We start from the raw sequence: 26,458 nt of genomic DNA, 5'->3' as shown, positions 1-26,458 counted from the left end.
AACAATACAAACTAAACTCCTACTCTGACCCTGAAATGAAAAACATTTACTGGTAGGAACCCATCACTGGCACTGGCTTAGAAAACAAAAAGATTCTGTAAGATAAGATAAATTTTATATTATTAATGAATTATATTCCAAAGACAAATTTGTGAATAGTAAAGCCGGAATTACAGCATACTTTCAACCCAAACAATCATAGCTGAGCTGTCAGAAATTTGAAAAAAAAATGGTGAGCTTCCTAATTTTAGAAAAACCACAAGTTTTACATGTTTTTTATATATTATAAATGGATAGTAGCCGTAGTCTCTCAGTAACCGAGGATGACGATGGATAAATTAGTTTTAACCTTGGGCAAGCAATAATTCTATTTTATATTTTACAGTTTCTTGGAAATGAAAAGATAAAAAGGAAATAAATGCTACCCATATCCTTCTCAAAACAACTTAAAGTATTATATCTATAATTATATATATTATATGTATATTCAATGGGAAAAGAGAAGGGAAGTAACTTGTCCTCAGGATGATCAGAAATAGAGTTCCTCGCCAAACCACAAAATAGGTCAGGAAGGGTTCAATGAAAATTTTAAATCATTGGAAAACAAAGGACAGCTCAGTGAAATGCTGTCATTCTCTAAATAATATATTTTTATGGTTTTGCAAAAAAAAAAACAAAACAAAACCCTAAAAATCCAATAGCTTATCTGTCCAAGGTGGTACATGGGCAAAAAGTACAGAAAATGGTATTCTCTGTTATTTTCTCAGTGAAACTTCTGCTTGTCCTATACTAATGAATGTTCAAAGATCATTTCCACTCTGTTTCTTAGTACATGTGGCTATACTTCATAAAAAATAGTTGGATATAAGTTTTCAAAATACAACAGGTCTTTATAATTACACACTATTAAAGCATTTAGATTTAGGAGAACTGTTTCAATTTGTTGAAGTTCATACAATAAATGGAATGAATGGCTGTCTAAAGAATTTCTCCATATGCAAGATGAAGTGGATATAAAATAAAAAGCCTAATTAAATTTGATTTGGTTATTTTTTATTTGAATTAAATTTGTCAAGGTAGGAAAATACTAGAGTTGTTAATAATGTATGGGTTTTAATGCTGTAAATACATTTTTACTAAAAATTCAAATAATTTACAAAAAATACTATTTTGTGAGCCTTTTTAAAAATGAGAGACAAGGGGGGCAGCTGGGTAGCTCAGTGGATTGAGAACCAGGCCTAGAGATGGGAGGTCCTAGGTTCAAATCTGACCTCAGCCACTTCCTAGCTGTGTGACCCTGGGCAAGTCACTTGACCCCCATTGCCTAGTCCTTGCCACTCTTCTGCCTTGGAGCCAATACACAGTATTGACTCCAAGACGGAAGGTAAGGGTTTTAAAAAAAAATGAGAGACAAGATGAGGGAGGGATAAGAGTGACCTGGAGTGGAAAGGTTATAACCTAGAGTTTAAGCAATAGGATATAATATGTCTAGGGACAATAGGCCTGTAGGGACTAAAAGAAGCCTGAAAACTCAAGATCCTTAAACTAACTTAAGAATTTCATTCTCCCTATTCTATTACAAATAACTAGCTTGAAGGATGCAAAGAGAGTCTGTATGCTCGGTGTGAGAGGACAGTACATTAGATTACTGATAGAAAATCTGGGATCTAGTTTCAGCTACCACTAGTAAGCTGTTGACTATAGCACATCACTTCAGTTCTCTGTGCTTTCCTTTCAAATGTAGAGGGGAGGAGAATTACCATCCAAGGTCAATTCTGGTTCAGAAATCCTATCAACTAGTTACCTATTAACCTGGTCTCTAGCAGTTTTTTTTTTCCTCCATCTCTTTCCCCTCTGCTTCTAAAGTATGGAAAATGAGTAATGAAACAAAATATATAGACACATGATCCTAATTGAGGTGGTCAGGATAATGCCTGGGAGATAGGAAGGATGATAATGATGCCTTTGACAGAAATAGGTAAGTTTGGAAGATAAGGGTTTAGAGTAGGAATTCTTAACTTGGAATCCATGATGCTTTTTCTTTCTTTTTAAAAAATGATTAGGAGGGCAGCTGTGTAGTTCAGTGGATTGAGAGCCAAACCTAGAGATAGGAAGTACTAGGTTTAAATCTGTGTGACTCTGGCCAAGTTACTTTACTCCCATTGCCTAGCCCTTACCACTCTTTTGCCTTAGTCTGTACACCAGTACTGTTTATTGTTTCCAAGGCAGAAGGTAAGGGTTTAAAAAAAAATCAGAGTGAATAGTATTTCACTAAAATGGTTTCCTTTGCAGTCCTATGTGTTCTATACATTCACAAATATAATTCTGAGAAAGGGTTCTTTAGCATCCTGGAATTTGCCAGAATGACAAAGGAGTCTATCTCTCTCTCTCTCTCTCTCTCTCTCTCTCTCTCTCTCTCTCTCTCTCTCTCTCTCTCTCTCTCTCACACACACACACACACACACAGAAAAAGGTTATGACTAAGAATCTTTGATTTAGGGGGTAAGATAACAGATTTAATTTTGGACATGTTAAAATGTCTCTGGGGCACTCAATTGAAAGGAAAAAAAAACAGAGGAAATAAACATTTATTAAATACCTACAATGTGCCAGGCTATGTTTTAAGCACCAAAAATATTAGAATATCTAATCTATCCTGTTATTATGCCCATTTTATAGATTAGGAAACTAAGGCAGATGGAGGTTAAGTGACTAGCCCAAGATCACACAGATAGTCTTTGAGCGTTAAAAAGTTAGGGTCATTTCTTTCTGACTACAGGTCCAGCTCTCTGTTCACTGTACCATCTAGCTGCCTTCTGTATAAAATGTTCTATAAGCAACTGGTAATGAAGGACTGAAGTTCAGGGGATAGGCTGGAGCAGGATGTATAGATTTGTAAATAATCTGAATAGAAACAGTTAAACTCTTGAGAGCTGGTGAAGTTATCAAGGGAAAGAAGAGAAAAAAGAGCTCATGACAGAACCTTAGGAAACTCCTATAGTTTTGGGAGGGTGTGTGTGATATGGCTGATGAGCCCACAAAGCAGACTGATAAAAGTAGTAACATAGGTAGGAGGAAATACAGGAGAGTAGGGATGTGAAAAATTCAGATGAGGAAAATGGTCAAAAATATCAAATGAAGCAGGTAAATCAACAAGGATTAGACCTGAAAAAAGATCACCCAATTTGGAAATAAGGTATCACTGGCAACTCTGGCCAAGGAAGTCTCATTCACATGATATAGATGGAAGCTGGACTGCGAAGAATTGAGGAATGAAGAGGAAGAGAGGAAATTGAATCAGTGAGCATATACAGATTTTTCAAGGATTTTGGAGGCAAAAAGGAAGCGAGATATAGAACAATAGCTTGGGGAGATGGCTGATAGGGTCAGATCATTCAACCTTTATTTTTTATTTTTTAAGCATGGGGGCAATCAGGGCCTATTTAAAGAGAGAGGAGAAAAGAGATGATAGGGAGAAATGGACAAATCCAGGGAAAAGGATTACCAAAGATACATTTGCTGGAGAAGGCAGGAGGTAATAGGACCAAGTTCACATGTTGAGTGACTGGCTGTGGATAAAAGAAGAGCTACTTCCTTGTCAGAGACTGAAAGAAAGGAGGATGTATGAGATAATATTAAGGCACTCTGAGGTGAAGAAGCTGAGAACTCAATGTCAAACTTCTTAGTAAAGTAAAAAGCAAGGTCTGAACTGGAAATGGAAGAAAAGAAGAATGTAGGGAACTTAAGAAATCTTAACTCTTACTCAGTGTTAGCTATCTTTCCAAGTTTTGTGCCATCCACAAATCTGACAATCTTTCCTCCAAGTTACTGATAAAAGAATAAAAAAGAATAGGACTAAGGATACATTCTTGCCACTAGAGACCTACCTCTCTCCAGTTAACACTGAAGATCTGGCCATTTAACCAGTTTCAAATACTTTCAACTGTAAGTTTTATTCAAAAGAATGAGATATTTTGAAAAGCTACAGTTATATATCATTTTTGTTCATATAAACACTGTACTTTCAAGAGAAAGGAAGACTATATATGTGTGTGTATATATATATACACATACACACACACCAGTATGATTGTGTTCTAATAGTTCTGTGGTGTGTTGAAAAAGTATTTATTATCTCATTTGATTTTTACAACACACTTTTGAAGAAGGTAGTGTAAGCATTATTAACATTCTTTTGTGGCAGAGAAAATTGAGGCTTTTAGAGATCAAGTGTCTTACCCAGTGTCACAAAAGGAAGAGAAGGGATGGGAAGGGAATAAGCATTTACATAGCACTTAGCAGGCGCTAGGTACTGTGCTAAGCGATTTATAAATATCTCATTTGATCAAAATACGTTAGGATTCAAATCAGGTCTTTCAGCACTGAATTTAAGTGTTTCTACTATACTACGTGATTTATGCTATAGATAAAAACAATAACTCATTTATGTAGCATTTTAAAATTCTGCAGAATTTTTTACATGCATTGTCTTATTTGTGCCTTACAATAACTGTAGGGTGGCTATTATAAGGACCATGTCATTTTGCTGAGGAAACTGAGGTTTTGAGAAATTACATGACTTGTCATGATTACATATCTAGTAACTATCAGAAGTCAGAATTAAACCTAGTTCATTCTATCAGTGATACTACTAATAAAGGCAAAATATAATTGCTTTGACCTATAGCAATTAGGAAAGGCTAAGTAAAAAAAATGGCTTTTCTGAGTTAGTGATAAGGACTAGTCTTCTAATGTAGTAAGAATCCTACTTTTAGAAGCTCTCCCCAGATTTTAAGGAAAACCAAATAACATTATGTTTTTCACTTAAATGAATATGAAAAAAAAGTTTCTAAACATTTGTAGGCATGTGTCTGCTTTACTGTAAAAATAAAAATGTCACCCTATTTGGGAAAAAAAAGTGCCCCTATCCACATAGTATTTATTTAGCACATCATCTACTCAATAATCTAGTATTAAAGAATGAAAGAGGACAGGTCTGCCTTGGAAATTCCCCATGGAGACATCATAGCTTGTCTTTCCTCTGGGCAACAACTTGTAGGTTTTTCCTCTCATGGTGGGATTCCAGTAAACCAGTTTTGTACAAATGTTTTCATGACCTGTTGACTTCTTTCTCTTACTATATCTACAACTTCTGGGGAGCTAATCAGTTTTATTTTACTCTCCTTATTTTCCTTGATCACATAATCTACTAACAACTAATAAAAGACCCACAAAGGGGGTACAACTCTATAGGCCAAGGGAAGAATTCCCGTCTGACCAGCCTTATCTAAAACACTTGATGAACCCAACTTAAATGAAAGTAACCATTTTCTATCTAGATGAGGAGTTCTTAACCTGGGGTCTGTGAATTTAACCCCCCCCCCAAACATTTTGGACAACTATATTTGAATACAACTGTTCTCCTTTGTAATCTTAGGCATGCTACTTTCTTCATTTAAACACATTATTCTTAATAGGGTTTCAAAGGATTCCCCAGACTGCCAAAAATCCTCAACATTTCTGGATTATTGACCCTGACTAGAGATGGTTTCATCTTCTAGTAATAGTGTAATGCTCCACATGTTCCTCTTTGTGGAGAACATCTACATTGTTTTGATGACCCTGAACTTTGGAACACTGTAAAATCTCATAAATGGGATTCATAATTGTTCAAGAGTATAGCCTATATTTTTCACTTAGAACAAACCAAGTGGATGAAATGAAATACATCTATAGCCTATAGTGTTTTCCCACTAATACAAATAGTTTCTGTAGACATGGCAGGTAGGCAGTGAACTGGGAAGGAAAACTCAAGGAGAGTAGACATAATAGCTATATTAAAATGTATCAAAAAGAGTCTAGACTTTTTAGGGAAGAAGTGGAAGGCATGGATGAAAATTGAAGAAGGGGAAATTTAGGCTAGATGCTGGGGAGGAGGGGGATAACAAACCTTTCTTACAATCAGAGTTGGCCAAAAGGAGAATGGCCTGCCTTGGGAAGAGGTCCTTGAAGATTCTGTCCCTGGAAGTCTTAAGGAAAGGACAGATAACCATTTCTAATATGCTATAGCAGAGATTCCTTTTAGTATGTGTTAGACTGAAGTCTCTTCTAATTCTAAAATTCTGTGATTCTACAATCACAAAATACCACAATCTCAAGAAATGAAAATTGCAGGTCACCCAAAAAGCAATGGAGAAACAAATGTTATGCAAAGAAGATTATGTCATATCATGAATACCAAATCCTATATAAAGAAGGCATAAAAAATACCATTAGAGATGTATGACCAGGAAAAAGGCTTAGCTAGTGATATAGCAGGAGTGAGGGGTAAACAGACAGCTTATGCACTCAAATGGTATCCCAATAATGTCAAAAGATATAGACAAATGTCTTCTAGAATGCTCCTATGATCTTCTGTGCAATATTTATGAGGAATGATGGACAAAAACTGCACAAAAACTTTTGTGCAGAGAATTCATGGAAGAGTTACAATCTATGCCACTGAAATAAATACCTACAACTATAATATCACAGCTCCAATGGAGTATTAAACGACTAAAACAAATATGCTTGCTTTCCTAGATTCATCATGTAATACTAATTAATAATAGATAAGTACTGTGACTAGTAAGTAGGGGAAAGATACAAGGCAGGCTTTTTTCAGTGCCCTGAATGGCCACTTTAAAAAAGATATATGCATTTAACATGTGGGTACATTTGTAGTTTATGATCTCTTTCTACTTACCATTAAACTTCCTTAAATCATGTTAAGTAGCGCTTTCTTCATGAAGCCTTTTCTAGTCTCCCTTGCTGCTACCTCTCCCCATCTCCACTATTATCAAGGAACTACTTCATATATAACATCTATGCACACTTTAGTTTTTCTGTTTGCTGATTGAATTCAAGTTCCTTGAGGGCAGAGGCTATTTCCTTTTTTCTTTATATTCCCAGTGCCTGGCAGCTAGTAGGAGTGACTCAATAAATGTCTGACTGACTGATCTACTGAAAATCTTTTTCTTTTCATTTTTAAAAAGCCCTATGAAAAAAACCTTTCATAAAAATTGTAACTTTTGTTTTTAAGTAATGGAAAAGGTTAAAGGAAATTATTAAAATTCAAACCCAATTTATAGATAATTTGATTGCATTTGAAAAACAAAGTTGGGGGAAAACATTACTCTTTGATTATAGAAAACAACTGCTAGAAAATTTCTGGTCAATATATCATTTGAACTTATACGGAGAATGCAAACCATTTCCATGAGCTATTTCCTGCCATTATTGGAAATATTCCTCCTTTAAGGTGAGGTTGATTTCAAGGTACTCTACCCAATGTTGTTTTGAAACACGGTATTCTTCAGACATTAGGTGAAACCATAAACTCTGGAAACTCTCTGGAGAGACTACCCACTTTAAAAACCACATTTCCTGTTTTTAACCCCTTTGCCCTAAATCAGTTACCAGTCCCAATCTACTGATAAAAATAGACATAAAAAAGTACTATAAATATCTCACAATGTACTTTTCTTTGGTCAAAATGAAACATTAAAGAAGAACTGAATGGTTTTTATAAAAGTAAATCAAACACTTAGTTGTATGCTAATAATCTACTATAGAAGTTAACTGGCTAAAAAAAAAAAACTCCAAAATTTTTGCAACCAGAAGCTGGTAGACTATTGTAAACAACAATGAGATAGCAATAGGCCAAAAGGCTAAACTATATTCTTCCAACAATTCAACCTCTGCTATTTTATATCCACAAATATGTCCTAGCTCATTATGTCTTCCTACTCCTGCTTCTCCCCCCTCATTCTCAGGTGGCATCCATCTTTTGTGCATGCTCAAACATAGGTGGCATAGTGGCTAGAGCACTGAATTTGGAGTCAGGGAGATCCAAGTTTGAATTTTGTTAAGAACCCCTGAGATCAGGCTTCCTCACCTGTATAATGAGGATAATTACAGCAACTACTTTGTAGGATTATTGTAAGGATCAAATGAGAAATACCTAGATACTGTGTACACATTTTAAAATATATCAGCTGATTCTCATAACATGAGATAAAATGATCTTCTATTCTACAGTTGAAGAAATTGAGGTCAAGAGACTTGCTAAAGATTGTCCTATCAGTAATTGTCTGAGGGCAGATTTGAACTCAGGGTTACTTGAGGTATAGATCAACAAACTATAAAAAGGCACTGGTTATTATTACTATTATAGGTAAGAATATCAATGGAGAAGAAAATGACTCCAATTTTTCTTTTAACTCCCCAAACAATTATTCTAGATTATTTATAAATTAAATAATAGTAAAAAAATAGGGAACTGACTGATTCATACTATTGATCAGGAGCTGATTTGGATGGGTATCTATGAATACAGAATTCAGAATGGGTGATTTTGCCTCTATGATATTCTTTCTCTTTCCTAATATTTCCCTTTGGTTTTTAATAAAAGTAACTTCTTGCCTTATTAACCGAGATAAAGAAAATTCAACTATGAAAGCTGAAAATATCTCCAGCAACGAAAATAAAAGTGAAATGATTTTATCATTTATTTTCCCCATCTATAACAAAGAATGTGCAGGGAACAGATTATCACAACCATGAAACTCCCTATATTGATAGCTCTCAAGACTGAAGTACAGGCAATGGCAATTGTAAACTTTTCAGTTTTGCTGAAATGAAACTGTGATTTGAAATAATGAACTCTGGGAAACTGGTAAATACACAATGCACACCAAGTACCATAAGACTTATAGAACACTTAAAAGCACTTATATTATCTAGTCCTTGTATCTTATTTTACAGATGAGACAAAGGGAAGTCTAGAGAGGATCAAGTGATCTTCCCAAGATCATATCAAACAGAACAAAAAGAAGAATCAGGATCTAAACTGGGCTGTTGGTTCCAACATTAATACTATTTCCACTATATATACAATGGAATCATAAGACAGATTCTTCCCCTTCTCTCCCCCCACAATCATCATAAACTTAGTAGGAAAAAATATGAGACTAGAGGACTGATTGCATGGGAATGTCCTTCATTTCAAAGAAACTATTTCCCAAGGATATGGGAACAGAGGGAATGTAGTAATTTTTTAGTAAGAAAATGTGTCTTTACAAGGAAATCTAGAAACCAAAAGGTAAGCCTGAGTATTTGGGTAAAGATCAACAGGGGCAGAAAATTGTTAACATAAGAATATATTATAGAGCCATTCCCTAGAACAGAAAGGAGAAACATATCAAGTTTGGTTTGGGAAATAGGTTACAAACCTTGGCATAGAAGCATAACTTAGCTGTGATGGGGGTGAAGGAGGGATGGATAAATTACCTGGATAAATTCTGGAGTTGGTGATTTTTAATGCTATCTTTCAAAAAGTAGATAATATTACAAAGAAAACAATTTTCAAAATGTTTCTTTTTATTAAGAAATTGAGAGCCATGAACATTTCAATAAATCAAGATTATTATATATAAAAACTGTGAACTTCTATTAATGACATAGTAACAAAGTTACTCTATTTGTCTATGTCTCCTCCTGAACTTTCTGAAAAATAAGCAATAATCTTGGAAGAAGTGGGTTGGGAGTGGCCACACATTTTTGAATTTCTTATAGCATGTAGGAAAAGTAGACATTATGAGACATAAAACCCAGATTTGGGAAGATCAGATTTCAAAAAGATTGAGAAAAAAAAAAGGAAGATGTCACGGACTAAAATCTTTCAAGGGAAGTCAGCACAGGAAAAATAAGGTAGCTTTTTGATTCTGAAGATTGTGAACATTTTCATATATGGACAGAAATATATTATATACAACTGAATCTTTATTAAGCATTTATAAAGGAATAGAATTAATTTATGTTACTTTCAAAGTTGTCCTTATCTGTGCTTCCTTCGGAACTTCTATTGTTTCTTTCCATGCATTTAAAAAATGCTTCAATAACCCTCTTTTTTCCCATCTTTTTTTGGTAAAATCATCTCTAGCTCTTCTTTACCCCAACCATTCCCCAATAAAAGAAAAGAAAAAAAAACACAATCTTTATAACAAATAAGCATAGTCAAGCAAAATAAATGTACACATTTGCCATGTCCAAAAGTATATGTCTCATTCTCTACCTTTGGATCATCGACATTTTGTTGGGAAGTAAGTGGAAGGCTTTATCAGTGGTGGTGTAGAATCATGGTGGTTGGTCATTGCACTGATGATCATTCTTAAGTCTTACCAAGTTTTTTCTTCTTTCCCTCAATTCCTTCCTTGTACCTCAAAATCCCTCCACCTTAGTGGGCAAGCTTTCTTCTTATTTTGTTAAGACTAGGCCTTCAAGCCACCTCTATAGTATGTGGCAATGACATTCATTCCACCTGCTCCTCAGCTCATCTTTTCTGGGTTTTCTTCTCCCATTCTAAAAGAATGTGGGAACTGTCTTGCTTGTATTTGTATTCCTAGTGCTTAGTACAGCACATGGCAAATCATGAGTGCTTAATAGGCATTCTATATTTATAATGTTGTAGTTATTACTAAATTATGCTGTAGTTATAAATTGTTCTCCTAGTTTTACTCAGTTTACACAAATCTTTCCAGGTTTATCCCAAAACTTCCCTTTTGTCATTTCTTAGAGTACAATGACATTCCATTATATTTATATGCCATTTAAGTTGTTTGTTTATTCTGAAATTAATGGACATTTCCTTAATTTCCATTCTTTTTTTTTGCTAAAACAAAGAACTGCTTCAACTATTTTTAAACATTAAGGTCTTTTTTTCTCTTTCTTTGATCTCTTTGATATTTCTAGGACAAGGGATATATATTAATCCCTCTTGGGGCACAATGCCAAATTACTTTCCAGAATGACTTAGTTTACAACTCCATCAATAGTATATTAGTGGGGGAGCTGGGTATCTCAGTGTACTGAGAGCCAAGCCTAGAGACGGGAGGTCCTAGGTTCAAATCTGGCCTCGGACACTTCCTAGTTGTGTGACCCTGGGCAAGTCACTTAACTCCCATTGCCTAGCCCTTACCACTCTTCCGCCTTGGACAGAAGATAAGGGTTTAAAAAAATAGTACATCAGTGTACTTTTCTTCCTGCAATCTCTGACAATTATAATTTTTTAGGTCATCTTTGCCAATCTGACAGGTGTGAGATAGAACCTAAGTTATTTTAATTTGCATTTTTCTAATTATTAGTTGTTGATCTATTTGAATTTTTTTCCTTTGAGAAATGCCAAGTGATATTCTTTAATCACTGATTTATTGCATAATGGCTAGTATCATTTTATATATTTGACTATGTCCCTTTTATGCTGAGTATCACACCTTCATCAGATAAATTTGCTATAAAGATTTCCTTCTAGTTAGCTGTTTCCTTTTTTATTTTAATTTGATTTTGTTTGTGCAAAAAATTTTAAATTTCCTGTAATCAAAATTGTTATTCTATGATCCTCTCTACCCAATGAACTCATGCCCTATCTGTGGTTGTAAAAAGTATTTTCTTACTCTTACCTCTAATTTATTTATAATGTCTTCTTTATGACGTGATGAGGTATCCAGTTGGAATTTCATGTAGTATATCTTGAATGATCTTGGTCTAAATACAATTTCTGCCAGACTTCTTTCTAGTTTCCCCAGGTAGTTTTTATCTTGAGTCCTTACCCCAGCACATTAGTCTTATTCAATACTTCTATTTTCATTTGTTTCTGCTTGTAACATTTGTAATCTGTTCCACTGATTTTACAATTTTCTAGTCATTACTAAATGGTTTTGATAACTGTAGTATACTTTAAGATCTGGTTCTACTAGGCTCTCTTTAAGATAGAAGCTTTTAAGAATGCCATTCTAAAGATGTGAAAGAGAACAATTTTCAATCAGGATGAAAAAGAGGGTTTTACCTAAAGAGACTGACATGGACAAAGGATCATAGCAGCTGGCAAAGATGTTAGAGAATATGAAACTCAACTTTTTAGTTTACAGAGAAGGATACCAAGATCCAAAGAAGTAACTTGAGCAGGGTCACAGAGTGGATAAGTGTCTGAGGCAGGATTTGAATCATGTCCTCTTGACTCCCAATCCCGTGCCCTATGTACAAAATAAGAAAGCAAAGGCTAGTAATAGAAAATTTATTTAAATCAATTAAATATTGATTAAGTACCTACTATGTGCAAGTGAATATTATGTATAGTTCCAGATATTAAAAAAATAACAAAAGTGTGGCATGGTCCTATAAAGAGTACTAAAACTCAGAATCAACCAACAAATCTTTATTAAGCATGTGCAAGGTGTCAGGCACTATGCCAAGGCACTAAGGATACAAAGGTAGAAGTAAAAGAACAGTCCCTGTCCAGAAGAAGCTTACATTCATTAGAGTTCATAATGTGGATGTAAATACAAAGTATCTCCAAAGTGAATACAAGGTAAAGGGTTTCAGCATGAGGAAAGGCCTTATTAGGAGGTGATGTTTGAGCTGTGCTTTGAAGGAAGGCTCATGGTTAGCTAGGAAGAATTTAAAAATATTTCCAAAGCTCTTTGAAAGGGAAAAAAAGCTTAAAGAAGAAATAGGGTGAAAGAGATAATGAAATATAAAACCGTCTATCTGCCCTTGATGAATTGGAGTAAGTGGGCATAAATGAGCTACATCCCCAGCTACTGAAAAAACTAGCCTATGCATCTGCTGAAGTGCTATCAGTGATATCTGAAGTACTGTGAAGTAGGGCAACTGGTGTCCTGATTTTCAAAGACAAAAAGAAAGCAGATTTTCAAACCATAGGCCAATTAACTTAATTCTGAATGGGAAAAGTTGCTGAACATCTAGAAAAGGAGGATATGATCATAGAGCTTCAGTAAGAACATGACATGTGAGATTAACATTACTTCCTTTTCAGGGAGTGCCTCTAAAGTGGTAAATCAGAAGAATGATTTAGCTTTGACAAGATATAAGGATTCTTTTGGATGAGATGAAGAGATATGAGCTAAATAATAGTATGGGTAGGTGGATTTGGAACTGGTTGAATGATCAGGCACAATGAATAATAATTAATGGTTCAATATTAAGTAGTAAGGAATTTGCTAGTGAAGTTCCCCAGAGATCAGTTCTTAATCCTACATAACATTTATATAAAAAAACTGGGACATAAAAGCATATGTTTGTGGGGAAGGGTAGTTAACATAGAAGATGACAAGAGGTTAGATCCTTGATAACTAGAACTATTGAGTCAAATCTAGTAAGATGAAATTTAATAGGGAGAAATGTCAAATCTTACATTTGAGTTAAAAAAAGTAACTGCAAGTGTAAGTTGAGTAACTGTTCATGTGAAAAAGATCTGGAGGTTTCAACGGACTGCAAAGTCAGTTTGTTTTATTAGTGTGATATGGCATGCTATGATTCTATAAAGTGACTTGCAACCTTGATCATAAAGCTATAAGTACCTGAAGTAGGGCTGCAACTACACCTCATTACTCTATATCCAAAATATTTTCCTCTATGCTACTCTGGCTGATTGGGGAAGTTTTGAACCAAAATTGAATTAAGTACATTTTGTTAGTGAAAAGCTAATAGGCATACTTTTTAGTGCATGTATAATCTGATATTTCATTTTATAGAGAAAAACTATTGCTAGCATCAAAAGCCTAGCACACTATGCTATATAGATAGAACATTCGGACTCAGTCAAATAAAATTTGGAAAAAATTTGATAGGCAAATTCTAATAAGAAGTTTTGGGGTATTTAAATAAGCTCCTAAAAATTCATCACGAAGTATCAGTCTACTTTAAAGAAATGCAAATTCAATTAAATCCAAGTCAAAAAGCATTTAATGAACCTCTGATATAGCTAGGCTTGTACTAGGCCTTGTGGTAGATAAAAAGCACATAAAATTGTCTCTGCCCAAATCACAATTTCAGTCACACAATTAAAAGGAACATTCAGGTATCTGAAAAATTATAGTCCTGAAACAAAGTTTCAAACAAAATGCCACCTAATGAAAGATGAAGGCAGAGAGTGTATTGAAAAAACAAAAACAAAAACAACCAAATCCATGATTCAAAATGCAATTTGTGTAATGATAAAGCAGGCATATTTATAAAATTTAGAGGTACTATATATTTTTAGGTTCAGACCTGTTTTTGGTGGGGTGGAGTAGTTTTAAAATTCACAGTTCACAGTTCGACCAACAGTGTTTCAGTGGCCCCATTTTTCCAAATCCCCTCTAAGGGATTATTTAAATGGTAAATAGCTAAAGATCAGGGTTGTTAATCTTCTTCCTCTCCCTTCCACCCTTCGTTCTTCCCTTTACCCTCTCTTCTTCCCTCCCCTTTCCTGATGATTCTTCTATTGGTTTCTTTAAGTCAACTCAGGATGAGTTTTATGATGTCTCAAATAAAATACTCCTCCTCTTCTTAAATTAAGTAAGGGGTTTATTGGGCAGTAAGGAAAGATAAGAAATAGAAGGAAAGAGGGTTTGGGGTTTCCCTAATAATAGAATAAGTCTTAGGTTGGAGGATGGTGGAATATAGTTCAATTTGGGAAAATGGGCTGACAGTTCTGGAAGTTCAGTCACTGTATCACAACAGAGCAAATCAGAGATGGCTGGACTTTATCCTTCTTTCTTCTGCCTCCAAAGCCAAGAGATTCTTCTCCTTTCTGTCTTCAAGGTGAAAGACTTCAGACTTCAGTTAGTCTGATCTTTTCTTCTAACCCTTTCTCCTGGTCAGATTTCAAACAGAATGTTCTCGTTTGAATGACAGTTCGGTAGCCTTAGCTATTGCATCTCTGTTGCAGGTTTTTCCATTTTCTTATTTCCACACTATTACAGTAGTAATTTATAGCATATGTTCATATGCCTTTGATTTCTTCATCCAAAAACTATATGCTTAAAATATATTTTAATTCAAGGGATCAGTTCTATAGCCATTCTTTGTCTCAGTTAGTTAGTTAATAAGCAAACCAAATTCATTCAGTGGACATGATTTTTCTTGTGTGTGTATGTGAAATGTACAAATGTAACATTTAAGAATGCACATGATATATACTATGATTAATCTTTACAATACTACTAGGTCACAGGAGAAAATGCTAAGACTGAGGATGGTGGTGAACCTAAAATACTTTTTTCCTTTTAATAATCCATGAATAAGTCAAAATAAACTCCTTAAGTCTGATTAATTCAATGACTTGACTAGTTAAAACCAAATAACATTTCCTATCTGTATAATAGAACAAAGTTTATTGCCATGAGATTTAGGAAAAATATAGTGTCCAACCACTTTGGACTTGGCCAGGTAAATGTTTACAACAAAGTGATGGCTTTTCTTTGTTGTTGGTATTTGTTATTTTGAAGCATACTTTAAAAAAAAAGCATACTTCACAGTATGAAATATAAAGATAAAAGTTTTTAGGTTTTGGTCAAATGATTCACAGCCACTGAATAATAATAGCCTTCAATAAATTTCAGTAAGATATGTAAGTTTTCTGTGTGGGCTTCCATTTTTCTGATGTAATCACAATGCCATGCATTTAGAAAGCATTATACCTAAATCACGAGGACAGTAGACAGGAGAGACTGACCACTTCTCCTATCATCAACAATCCTTAATTTCCAGACCTAAGTCATAAGCTTTCTCCTCTATATGTTGCTAGGCTAGACCTTGAAAAGCCAACATGATTTTTTGCTGGCATCATATTTGAAACTTTTCAGCACGGAAGAATATGCCAAACCTTGTTGTTCTCTGCTATAGCTTTTGAGAACTCATGGTCAGTACTATGCCAACATGATATACTAGAGTAGGACTTTGTGGAGACTTTTTATTAATATGTGGGAAATCATTTGTGATGTAGGAGTCACTCGTGAATCAACAGCCTTTGCCCAGTTAGACCACTGTTTTGTTAGACCAAAGACCAAAATTAATATGAAAACAGAAGCATAAAATAAGATGACATACTGTATAAATAAAAATAACCTCAACTGATTGAAGAGAGCTCTTGATGTTAGGAAATAAAACCAGGAAGAACTTCAACATAGACTAGAACTATGCCTTAAACAATTTAACTGATATAAATCAATTACCATAACAAAGAGCACAAAAGAACAAGAAACACTTTTGGCTAGCAAATACTTTATCACCTTGCTAGGCAATGAGAAAAGGCAATGAAGGGCCACACTGACCTGGAATATAAACTCTGTTGTACAGTTTAAAGGAGAAGAATGGTAAAACTCACCTCCTAAAAAAGTAAAAAGTATAGAAGGGAAAATAACTAAAAAATTTTGGAAACAGAGCCAACTAAAGTAAAATCATCCTAAGAAGATTTAGGAATGAGCTAGGAGAACAACAAACAACAAAAAAGAGAAGAGATCTGTAAAGATGTTTATAATAAACTATTATACACCATTAGAGCCAACAGAAGCCTAAATTTGAACTTTAATTCCATAAATTATACACACTTCATAAGGAAATAGAAATGGCACTAAATAAAACAAAGATGGGAAAAAAAACAGCTGGATAGACAAGGTCCATTCTACTGATGAAGCAATTTTCAAATAATTAAAGGCTCAGATATATTAAAAAGGCTGAGTCATCAAAGATGTACATTATAAAAACAAAACTTGGACTTTATTACCAAAAAAGTGATTTAAAAATAGTAATAATTACCAATTCCTTTACCTGCTTTGTAATTTCTATAAAATATTTTTGAGAATAATGTATATATTAAAGGCATCCTTGATGAATACTTGTGAAAGCAACAAAAAGGCTTTCCAAAATGATTTTTTACAGCATATATATCATATCTTCACAGTCACAAAATTAGCTAAAAGGAATAGAGTGGAAAAGATTTAGTTGTTTACTATTTATTGAATGTAAAACCACATGTTGTGGAGAGCCATCATACCCCCACCGTCTGACAGAGTGGCAGTCTGGGGAAATGGAGGCAGCGGAGCAACCTTCAGAAAGATGAGGCAACCACTGACAACCCCCTTCCCCTGTGTGACTTCTCTCTCTAATGGAATTGTTATGATTATTGTTCTCTACCCCAAACAGGAAAAATAACATGAGAGTAAATACTTATAGGATTAACACATATATAATCCCCCCAGATTATTACTCCCAAAGATTACAATCACAGAATTAAAACCCAAAGACCAATAACCAATACCCCTCCTTTCTCTCACAAGCAGAGGCACACTTAAACACTCCACTTAAACATCCATTGCAGGCAAATTAATCATTTCTTTGAAACAAAACACTCCACTGATTTGTTATGACAACCAAGCAACCTTGCTAGGTGCCTGAATCAAGCACAGGAAATACAGAACTTGGAGACTGAGGAAAATCCCAATTCTGGTTGGTGTTAAATTACCCTCTAACCCTGTACCTAGCTGCAAAATGTTTTGTTACCCATCTTCTAAGTTATTGTGATTGATTGTGAAAGCTGACCTAAAGTAACAATGATTTCCCTAACTGGTCATTCCTTAGGTCAGGAGGGACTAACCTCCAGATCACCCTATCCATGTCATTCATCTCCATCTCTGTTACAGCAACAATATTTCATGGACTATCTCCTTAGGCTTCTAATCTGTTGTAAGATTCTATGGAAATATGCATGTTGAGAAATGATTCTGTGCCAGAAAGTATGTACTCACTGAACCTATAAAATAAATGCAAACCTTGTGCATGGCAGAGCACTGTGTGATGCCTAACACAGGATTGAGCATACAGTGCTTCTCATCATTTATTTGACTGGACCATCACACTTAGAAAGAAGGATCCTCCCTTCTGAGAGATCGCTGGCTTGGCTCTCAAAGACATGTGATTTGGGAGAGTAAAACACTATCTAAGGCTCTTCAGAAAATTATTTCTTTTATTTTTTCTTGCTATATCTTTTTAAAAAAATTTTATAGTATTTTATTTGATCATTTCCATGCATTATTCATTAAAGACAAAGATCATTTTCTTTTCCTCCCTCCCACCCCCCGTAGCCGACTCGTGATTCCACTGGGTATCACATGTGTTCTTGATTCAAACCCATTGCCATGTTGTTAATATTTGCATTAGAGTGTTTGTTTAGAGTCTCTCCTCTGTTATGTCCCCTCAACCACTATAGTCAGGTAGTTGCTTTTCCTCGGTGTTTCTACTCCCACAGTTTGTCCTCTGCTTATGGATAGTGTTTTTTCTCCTTGATCCCTGCAGATTGTTCAGGGACATTACACCGCCCCTAATGGAGAAGTCCATTACGTTCGATTATACCACAGTGTGTTTGTCTCTGTGTACAATGTTCTCCTAGTTCTGCTCCTCTCGCTCTGCATCACTTCCTGGAGGTCGTATCAGTCTCCATGGAACTCCTCCACTTTATTATTCCTTTTAGCACAATAGTATTCCATCACCAACATATACCACAATTTGTTCAGCCATTCCCCAATTGATGGGCATCCACTCGTTTTCCAATTTTTGGCCACCACAAAGAGCACAGCTATGAATGTTTTTGTACAAGTCTTTTTGTTCATTATCTCTTTGGGGTATAGACCCAGCAGTGCTATGGCTGGATCAAAGGGTAGACATTCTTTTATGGCCCTTTGGGCATAGTTCCAAATTGCCCTCCAGAATGGTTGGATCAGTTCACAACTCCACCAGCAATGAATTAATGTCCCTACTTTGCCACATCCCCTCCAGCATTCATTACTTTCCATAGCTGTCATGTTAGTCAATCTGCTAGGTGTGAGGTGATACCTCAGAGTTGTTTTGATTTGCATCTCTCTGATTATAAGAGATTTAGAACACTTCTTCATGTGCTTATTAATAGTTTTGATTTCTTTATCTGAGAACTGCCTATCCATGTCCCTTGCCCATTTATCAATTGGGGAATGGCTTGATTTTTTGTACAATTGATTTAACTCTTTATAAATTTGAGTAATTAAACCTTTGTCAGAGGTTTCTATGAAGATTTTTTTCCCAATTTGTTGTTTCCCTTCTGATTTTAGTTACATTGGTTTTGTTTGTACAAAAGCTTTTTAATTTGATGTAGTCAAAATTATTTATTTTACATTTTGTGATTCTTTCTATGTCTTGCTTGGTTTTAAAGTCTTTCCCCTCCCAAAGGTCTGACATGTATACTATTCTGTGTTTACCCAATTTACTTATGGTTTCCTTCTTTATGTTTAAGTCATTCACCCATTTTGAATTTATCCTGGTGTAGGGTGTGAGGTGTTGATCAATTCCTAATCTCTCCCACACTGTCTTCCAATTTTCCCAGAAGTTTTTATCGAATAGTGGATTTTTGTCCCCAAACCTGGGATCTTTGGGTCAGAAAATTATTTCTAATGCATATGTCAAAAATTAGAAGAATTCTTAAAAGATGAAGCAGTAGGGATAATTTTTTAATAGCCCCATGATTATTATCATCAAATGTTACTGTCAAGAGAAAGTTTAGCACAGAGTTCAAATCAAAGCCAGATTTCCCTATAGGTAGTGAATTCTTTGAGATATCCTTGTTTGCAGGTAACATGTTGATTTCATCAAGTCACAGAACATTACAAAATCTCTTAAATGAGTGCCACACTCACTTAAAAGAATTGAATCTAAATATGTAGCCATGAAAAATCAAGTATATGTTGAGTATCTATTGTCCAAACTATGTTATGTAGCTAGATTAACAACTCATATGGCAGGGATATTTAACATAGGATCCATCCTTAGAACTTATTTTCTATTATCCCAATAACAGTATTTCAACATAATTACTTTAAATGGCAATCTTATGCATTTTATAACATTGGGATGAGGCCCATAGCTTCAGCAGACTGTCAAAAATTTTAAGAACTCTTGACACAGAGCTTATGAGTACACAATCTGGGACACTGTAAATTGAAAATATATTGGGCCCAGAATTGAGCAGCAGGAGGAGGTTGGCCTGGATTATCTTTGGAAAGCCGTAAATTTCACTTAATGATTCCAAGCTTTTCCCTGAAACAAAGGCTTATCAACTTCTACAGGAGTGTTAAAGATAATCTAATTAAGCAATTTCAGTTTACATTCACTGTTTTATGCTTCTATATAGCTTTATATTTTCAACCAGTATTTTTGTGATAAATTATAAGGACTAATACCAATTATTATTTGAATAATTGTGTATATGAGAATCAGTAATCAATAATCATATTATGAATAAAATAACAGCTAAAATCCCTTGAAAAAATACCTTTGCCAAGAAGAGTTGGCATATGTCTTTGGCATCTTGGAATATATCCAGACTTAGGACTGTGGTATCTCTTTTGGCTTTGAAACTATGGAATTATCTTGGCCATTTCATCATATACATACAGGGGACTATATGATTCTCTCTCATAAGGTGATTAGGAAATCACCTGATTTTCTGGGAGAAAGAAACCTTCTAAAAGGGGAAACTTTGGTTTTCCCCTTCTGAAGAAACATTCAGCTAACCCCTTCTCCCCCTTTTGAGAGAGTTTGAGTAATTAAAACAAAAAACCAAAACCCTTGACTTCTGTCTTGGAATCAATACTAGGCAATGGGGGTTAATTGACTTGCCCAGAGTCACATAGCTAGGAAGTGTTTTAGGCCAGATTTGAACCTAGGACTTCTTGTCTTTAGGTCTAGCTCTCAATCCACTAAGTCACCTAGTTACCCCCAGTTTGTGCAATTTGACTTTTTTTTAATAGACTATAAAAGGCTTGGGCAGTTCAAATCTTAGGTCTTTGGCTGAGCTGGGGGAAGTCTGGATCTTGACATTTGTAATTTACATTTCCTACAATAAAATGTCAGTTTGAATTCAGAAAATTGTTTCCCCCCATCCGTTTTTAACAGTGCCTAAATAAGCAATGTTGAGAATCACATTAAGAATTGATTGAGACCATGGTAGAAGTGAATAGGCTATAACATATTAGCAATGAAGATAAATTGCATTAAGGATCCTTTTGGAGAAATGTGTAACCAGGAAAAAAAGATGGTCTGGTCAAATAGTTAGAATGAGAGAAAATCATTGGAATATTCACTTGTTTCATTAGTGTCCAATATTGAGAAATAGAGAAATGACTTCTGAGGTGAATTTAATAAAAGACTATAGACAAGAGATGAAGAAGATAGGCATACATGACTGTACTAGGATTTGCATCATGAGAGGGAGTAAGCTGGAAATGAGATCACAAATTTATTGGAATAATTTCTAGGGAAAACAGCTGTGGTTTTTAGAAGCTACCATCTTTGTTTTTCTGAATAGTTCTTCCCTACAAGTACTTCTTTCCTCCCTTGGACTTTTCTGCCAAATTGAAAGTATCATAGAATCTAGGTTTTGATGAACCTTAGAAATAATCCTATTCATCTCGTATTTGTAATAGCAATCCCTCCTACAATCCCCAATACTCATCAGACCTTCATAAGATCTTTAGAAATGAATTTTTACTAGTGAGATAGCCCCTCACACTTCTGGATAGCTCTCATCAGTAAAATGTTTTCCTTTATATGAAGCCAAAAGTTCTTATTTAATTTTCAACCAATTGTGGTTGTATTTCTGTAATCTGGGGTCTAAAATAAAACTTTAAATCCTTTTCCACAAGATCTTTTCTCCTTTATTTGAAGATAGATATTATATATTCCCAAGTCTTATTTTAGCACAGGACAAACATTATCATTTCCTTCAAAATACCTACAAGCAAGCATGGTTTGAATTCCATCACCATGTTGGCTATCCTTCCTTGAATGACCTTGTAGCCTATCAGTGTCACTTGCTGCTCCTGTAGATACATTTCCAGTACCTGGATTGTTATATCTTAGTCTCAAGTCTCAGATATACAGATGGAGAAAAAAAGATATAGTAGTCAAGTACAGGCAAATACATGATTCTAAGTTCATAGGAATGAATGAGGGCAAGTAGACTAATCCTAGAAACAAGTACAGCATATGCTAACAGTCCTACTAAATAGAATATGTAGTTATAGAATTTGAAAACTGGAAGGTATCCCAGAGATCAATTACTATAATCTCTCCATTTTTTAAAAATATATTTTATTTGATCATTTCCAAGCATTATTTGTTAAAGACATAGATCATTTTCTTTTCCTCCCCCCCACCCCCCATAGCCGACGCGTAAGTCCACTGGGCATTAGATGTTTTCTTGATTTGAACCCATTGTTTTGTTGATAGTATTTGCATTAGAGTGTTCATTTAGAGTCTATCCTCTGTCATGTCCCCTCAACCTCTGTATTCAGGCAGTTGCTTTTTCTCGGTGTTTCCACTCCCATAGTTTATCCTTTGCTTATGAATGGTGTTTTTTTCTCCTAGATCCCTGCAAGTTGTTCAGGGACATTACACCGCCACTAATGGAGAAGTCCATTACGTTCGATTATACCACAGTGTATTAGTCTCTGTGTACAATGTTCTCCTAGTTCTGCTCCTCTCGCTCTGCATCACTTCCTGGAGGTTGTTCCAGTCTCCATGGAACTCCTCCACTTTTATAATCTCTCCATTTTTGCAGATGAGAAACACGAAGAAGTAATGATAATAATAGTGATAGAAATTGCTAGAATGGTAGCGGCCCAAAGAAATCAATCTTAAATTGATAAAGATAAGAAGGTTTTTCCATTTTCAATGATGGGATAAAGTAGCAGCTCCATTCCTGCACTTATTTTGAATCACAGACCTATGTGAGCCTTGGGATTTTCCTGTTAGTTTGTATGAGGGATAGACCAATTAGAATAACCTAGTTCCTTTCTTCATTGCCCAGGTTTTCTGCCTCTTAAAGAATATATTAATGAGAATATCTAAAGTTAAACTATGTTCATTGCATTTCTATTTTATTAATCAAGGTCCTAATTTCCCCTACCACAAAAAAAGCTCTTTACAGACAGTATTAGTTGCTTTTGTTTGAGATGGAAGCCTGTACTATTCTATGACTATGATCTTCAAAAGCAGTTAATTTAGTTTAAAAAAAGATTTATTTACCTCTTCCTCTTTACCAGAAAATCTAAAAGTCCAAAATACATATCCAAGAATTTATAACAATTTCCCCTTTCTTTCATTAATACAAACCAACCATAGACTCCAATTTCTTTCATATCCATCATCTTTAAAACACCTGAAGGTAGCTTTTCATGATTTCATAAAACCTATTATTAAAACTCTTCAATACACAAACTTGTTAAAAGTGATAGGTAGTCTACATAGAATTCCTGAAGTTGTTATTGTAATAATAGGCTGTCATACCATTTGTAAAAAAAAAAATGACAGCAATTTCACAAATGAAGAATGGCTTTCCAGATATACTGTATTTATGAATTTACTTTGGTTGTCACTCAAACATTATGATTATTACTATGAGAGATTATCAGAAAATTGAAGTCAATTGATCCCAGAATGAGTCCACAACCCAGAAAACGTCTTGTACAATATGAAGATTATATTAACATTACTTGTCTTTGGTTTACTCTGAGAGACAAAATACTTTCTGGACATCCCTGTTTCAAGTCATTTAAAGTTCAAGACACAACTGAGTTTTCATTTCATTTTATAATTGTGTCTATATACTTATTGTAAAGTTGAGAAATATTAGGTTCTTCTGGTATTTTCTTTTTACAAGACAATAGATTATTTTGTTGTCCTTATCGACTTTTTCACATTGCTTAGTAGTCCTGCTTTAAAATTGAAATGTTTTGCTTTCAGTTTGGGGTAATAGTTATTGGAGTAACAAAAAACTAACATTTATATAAAGCTCTAAGGTTTACAAAATGTTTTCTTTACAACAGTCCTATAATGTAGAAAATATATTATTTCCATTTCTCACATTAGGAAATGGAGGCTCAGAGGTTAAATGATTTTCCCATACTAGAATACATATTCTTAAAGAATCAAAACTTTTACTTGCAAGCCATAGGCAAGGTATTTTATGAGTTGATGTATTTGTTGCATGCATGGGTGGTGCTATATAAATGCTTATTACTCACAGGGTTGTCATAAGGATCAAATGTGATAATTTATATAAATCCCATTGCAAAGCTGAAAGTGCCATTTAAATGTTACCTATTATTATTACTGTTGTTATTAAGTAGACCAAAGACATGAGGATTATTAGCAAATATTTTTCCCTAATAATCTTTTTTTGATTTAATTCATTTCGAATTCTATAAATAATAATGCTGGGGAGGAGGTAGTAGGTGGCATGGAAATGGTGAAATTCTGACATTTACCAATGCCCATTATGTTACTTAAACTTTAAGTTCCCCTATCCCCCCATCACTGACAAGCAAAAAAAAAAATTGCTTATTGAGAAGGTGAAAATAAATACTTTTTTTCCTCTTAAAAAAAGGAGTTGATTTCTTGGCAGATGCTAACACTAAAGCAATATCAGAACAGGTTGGAGGAATGCTTGCCAGTTCTTCCTTTCTTCATTTATTCATGTATTCATTCATCAAACATGCACTGCGCTAGGAGCTGGAAGAAGGACAAACACACATTTATTTGGTTCTTTACCACTTAAAGCACTTTCCTCCCAAAAAGGTATTTCCTATAAGATTTATTATCCATATCTTATATATGAGAAAATTGAAGCTCAGAAACATCAAGTGGCTTGCCCAAGGTCAAATCAATAAGACCTAGGGCTGGAACAAAAAAAGTTTTTCAGATTTAAAGTCAGGGATCCCATTCACTATACCCCAGCATCTCCATAAAAGAAATAAAATATAGGAACATATGGACTCCAGAGTTGAGGAGTCTAGTTGTCTGAAGTATTAGGTAAAGATAATGAGGCAATTAAACTCTGTAAATAAATCAAGACTTTAAGAAGTGGGAGAAGAATAAAAAAAGCTCTTCTAGGGAATCCTAGGATCAGGAAAGGTAGCCATATAACTGCCTATGTCAATAGGCAGTTACAAAGAGCTGAAAGGAAAGATCTAGGGGTTAGATTTTTAATAGTAAAGATAAAGTAAATATAATCAAGGAATGAATGTATTATTTTATGCCAACATTGTTTTGCTTGGCTAAGGATAATAGTCACACACAGCTTCTCATTCCTTGACCCTCCCAAAACCTAAACCAGATCCAAAATTTTGCTCTAAAGGCATAAGAAGTAATGGGACACCTGAAATGGAACTTTACTCAAAATAAAGAAAAATAATTGATACTGGAGAAGGAAGAGACAAAGCCATAGCTATCTACTATTTGATTAAAGGGGAAAGATGGAGAACTAAGAAAAATAGACAGCTATGCTGTCGTAGAGCAATAAGGAAGGAAGACAATAGCAATTATTCAATAAATATTTATCAAGTGCCTATGTACCAACTAAGTGCTGCAGACACAAAGAAAGGCAAGAAAAAAAAAGAACATTCATTCATATAATCCTTTAAGTTTTATTTTTAAAAAAAAAGCAAAAATCTCTGCCTTTGAGGAGTTCACAATATAATGGGAGAGAAATGAGAAATAATGAAAATGGACAAGAACAAACAAGCCACACAGGATAAATAGGAAATATTATCCCCAAAGAGAGAGCAATAGAATTAAGAAGGATTAAGAAAGGTTTCCTGTAGGTTAGGTTTTAGCGGAGTAGTAAAGGAAACCAAAGAATCTGGGGGAAGAAATGAGGAGGGAGAGCATTCCAGCCATGGGAAATATCCAGAGAAAATATCCACAGCTAAGATGGAGTGTCTTATTTGGGGAAGAGACTGCCTTTCCCATTACATAATTTGCTGGGCAGACAGGGTAATGATAGGAGGAGTATGGCTGCAGTAGTTCCTTGGAGTAGTCTAACTGCAAACATTTTCGCTTACTGCCACCTCTTTCCTAGATAGCAAATATTAACCAAGTAATAAAGATGAGCAAAATATGGACTTCCTCCCCCCTTGGTAATTATGGGATCAGATGAGTTATTCCATCAGGAATTCCAGGGAAGTTATTTCATCATGATATTCATATGATCAACACACTCTGAGAGGTTTATAGAAGGTGATATGAAAAAGCAAAACTTCCACTTTGTAGATAATGCTAAAGGCATTTTATGAATCGATTTACATGTTTCCACACTAGGGAGAATAGGTACAAAAAAGAACATTAATTCATTCACTCAGTCCTCAGAGCTTTGTTTTAGTAATTATTATCTATAAACATGTCCTAGGAATCTTATGTTCATTCCTATGACAAGAAAATGTGATTACTATTTAATCAGACTGAACAACATTTCATTTAAAGACACTTTATTATAATATATTTGATAATGAAAAAAATATAATTAAAATGTGCAATTAAATATTAATTTTAAAAACAATTCACTATAAAGTATCTGGTAGTAAAAATCTTTTTCTGAAGAAAAAGCAAATATTAACGAAACTTAGTTGTACCATAGAAATCAAATTTCAGGTGGCATTTTTCAAGTGACATTATTTTAATGCATCAAGTTTAGCTATTATTAATGTCTAGTCAGGAGGAGGGGGTGGGGGTGGAAAAGGACAGACAGAAGGAAAAGGAGGGAGAGAAAGGA

At 34.6% G+C, this 26,458-nt stretch overlaps 1 protein-coding gene across 7 annotated transcripts in view; it reads right to left on the bottom strand.

Moving 5' to 3' along the window:
* EXOC2 (exocyst complex component 2) overlaps window positions 1-26,458 on the bottom strand; it is a 258,548-nt gene that overhangs the window by 19,849 nt on the left and 212,241 nt on the right. Inside the window, exon 23 of one of the 7 annotated variants that reach the window (XM_056823360.1) lies at window positions 16,687-24,420. The exons of 5 other annotated variants lie outside the window; for them this stretch is intronic. In XM_056823360.1, coding sequence (XP_056679338.1) covers window positions 24,398-24,420 — 23 coding nt within the window. In that variant the 3' untranslated portion in view covers window positions 16,687-24,397. Of the gene's footprint in view, window positions 1-16,686; window positions 24,421-26,458 lie in introns of those variants that run through there. One more of the 7 variants, XM_007488050.3, reaches the window with a different exon arrangement.

This window comes from Monodelphis domestica, chromosome 3 (genome assembly GCF_027887165.1).
Source record: "Monodelphis domestica isolate mMonDom1 chromosome 3, mMonDom1.pri, whole genome shotgun sequence".
NCBI lineage: Eukaryota > Metazoa > Chordata > Mammalia > Didelphimorphia > Didelphidae > Monodelphis > Monodelphis domestica.
Note: the sequence above shows the minus strand (reverse complement) of the source record. Positions and strands in the feature narration are given on the sequence as shown.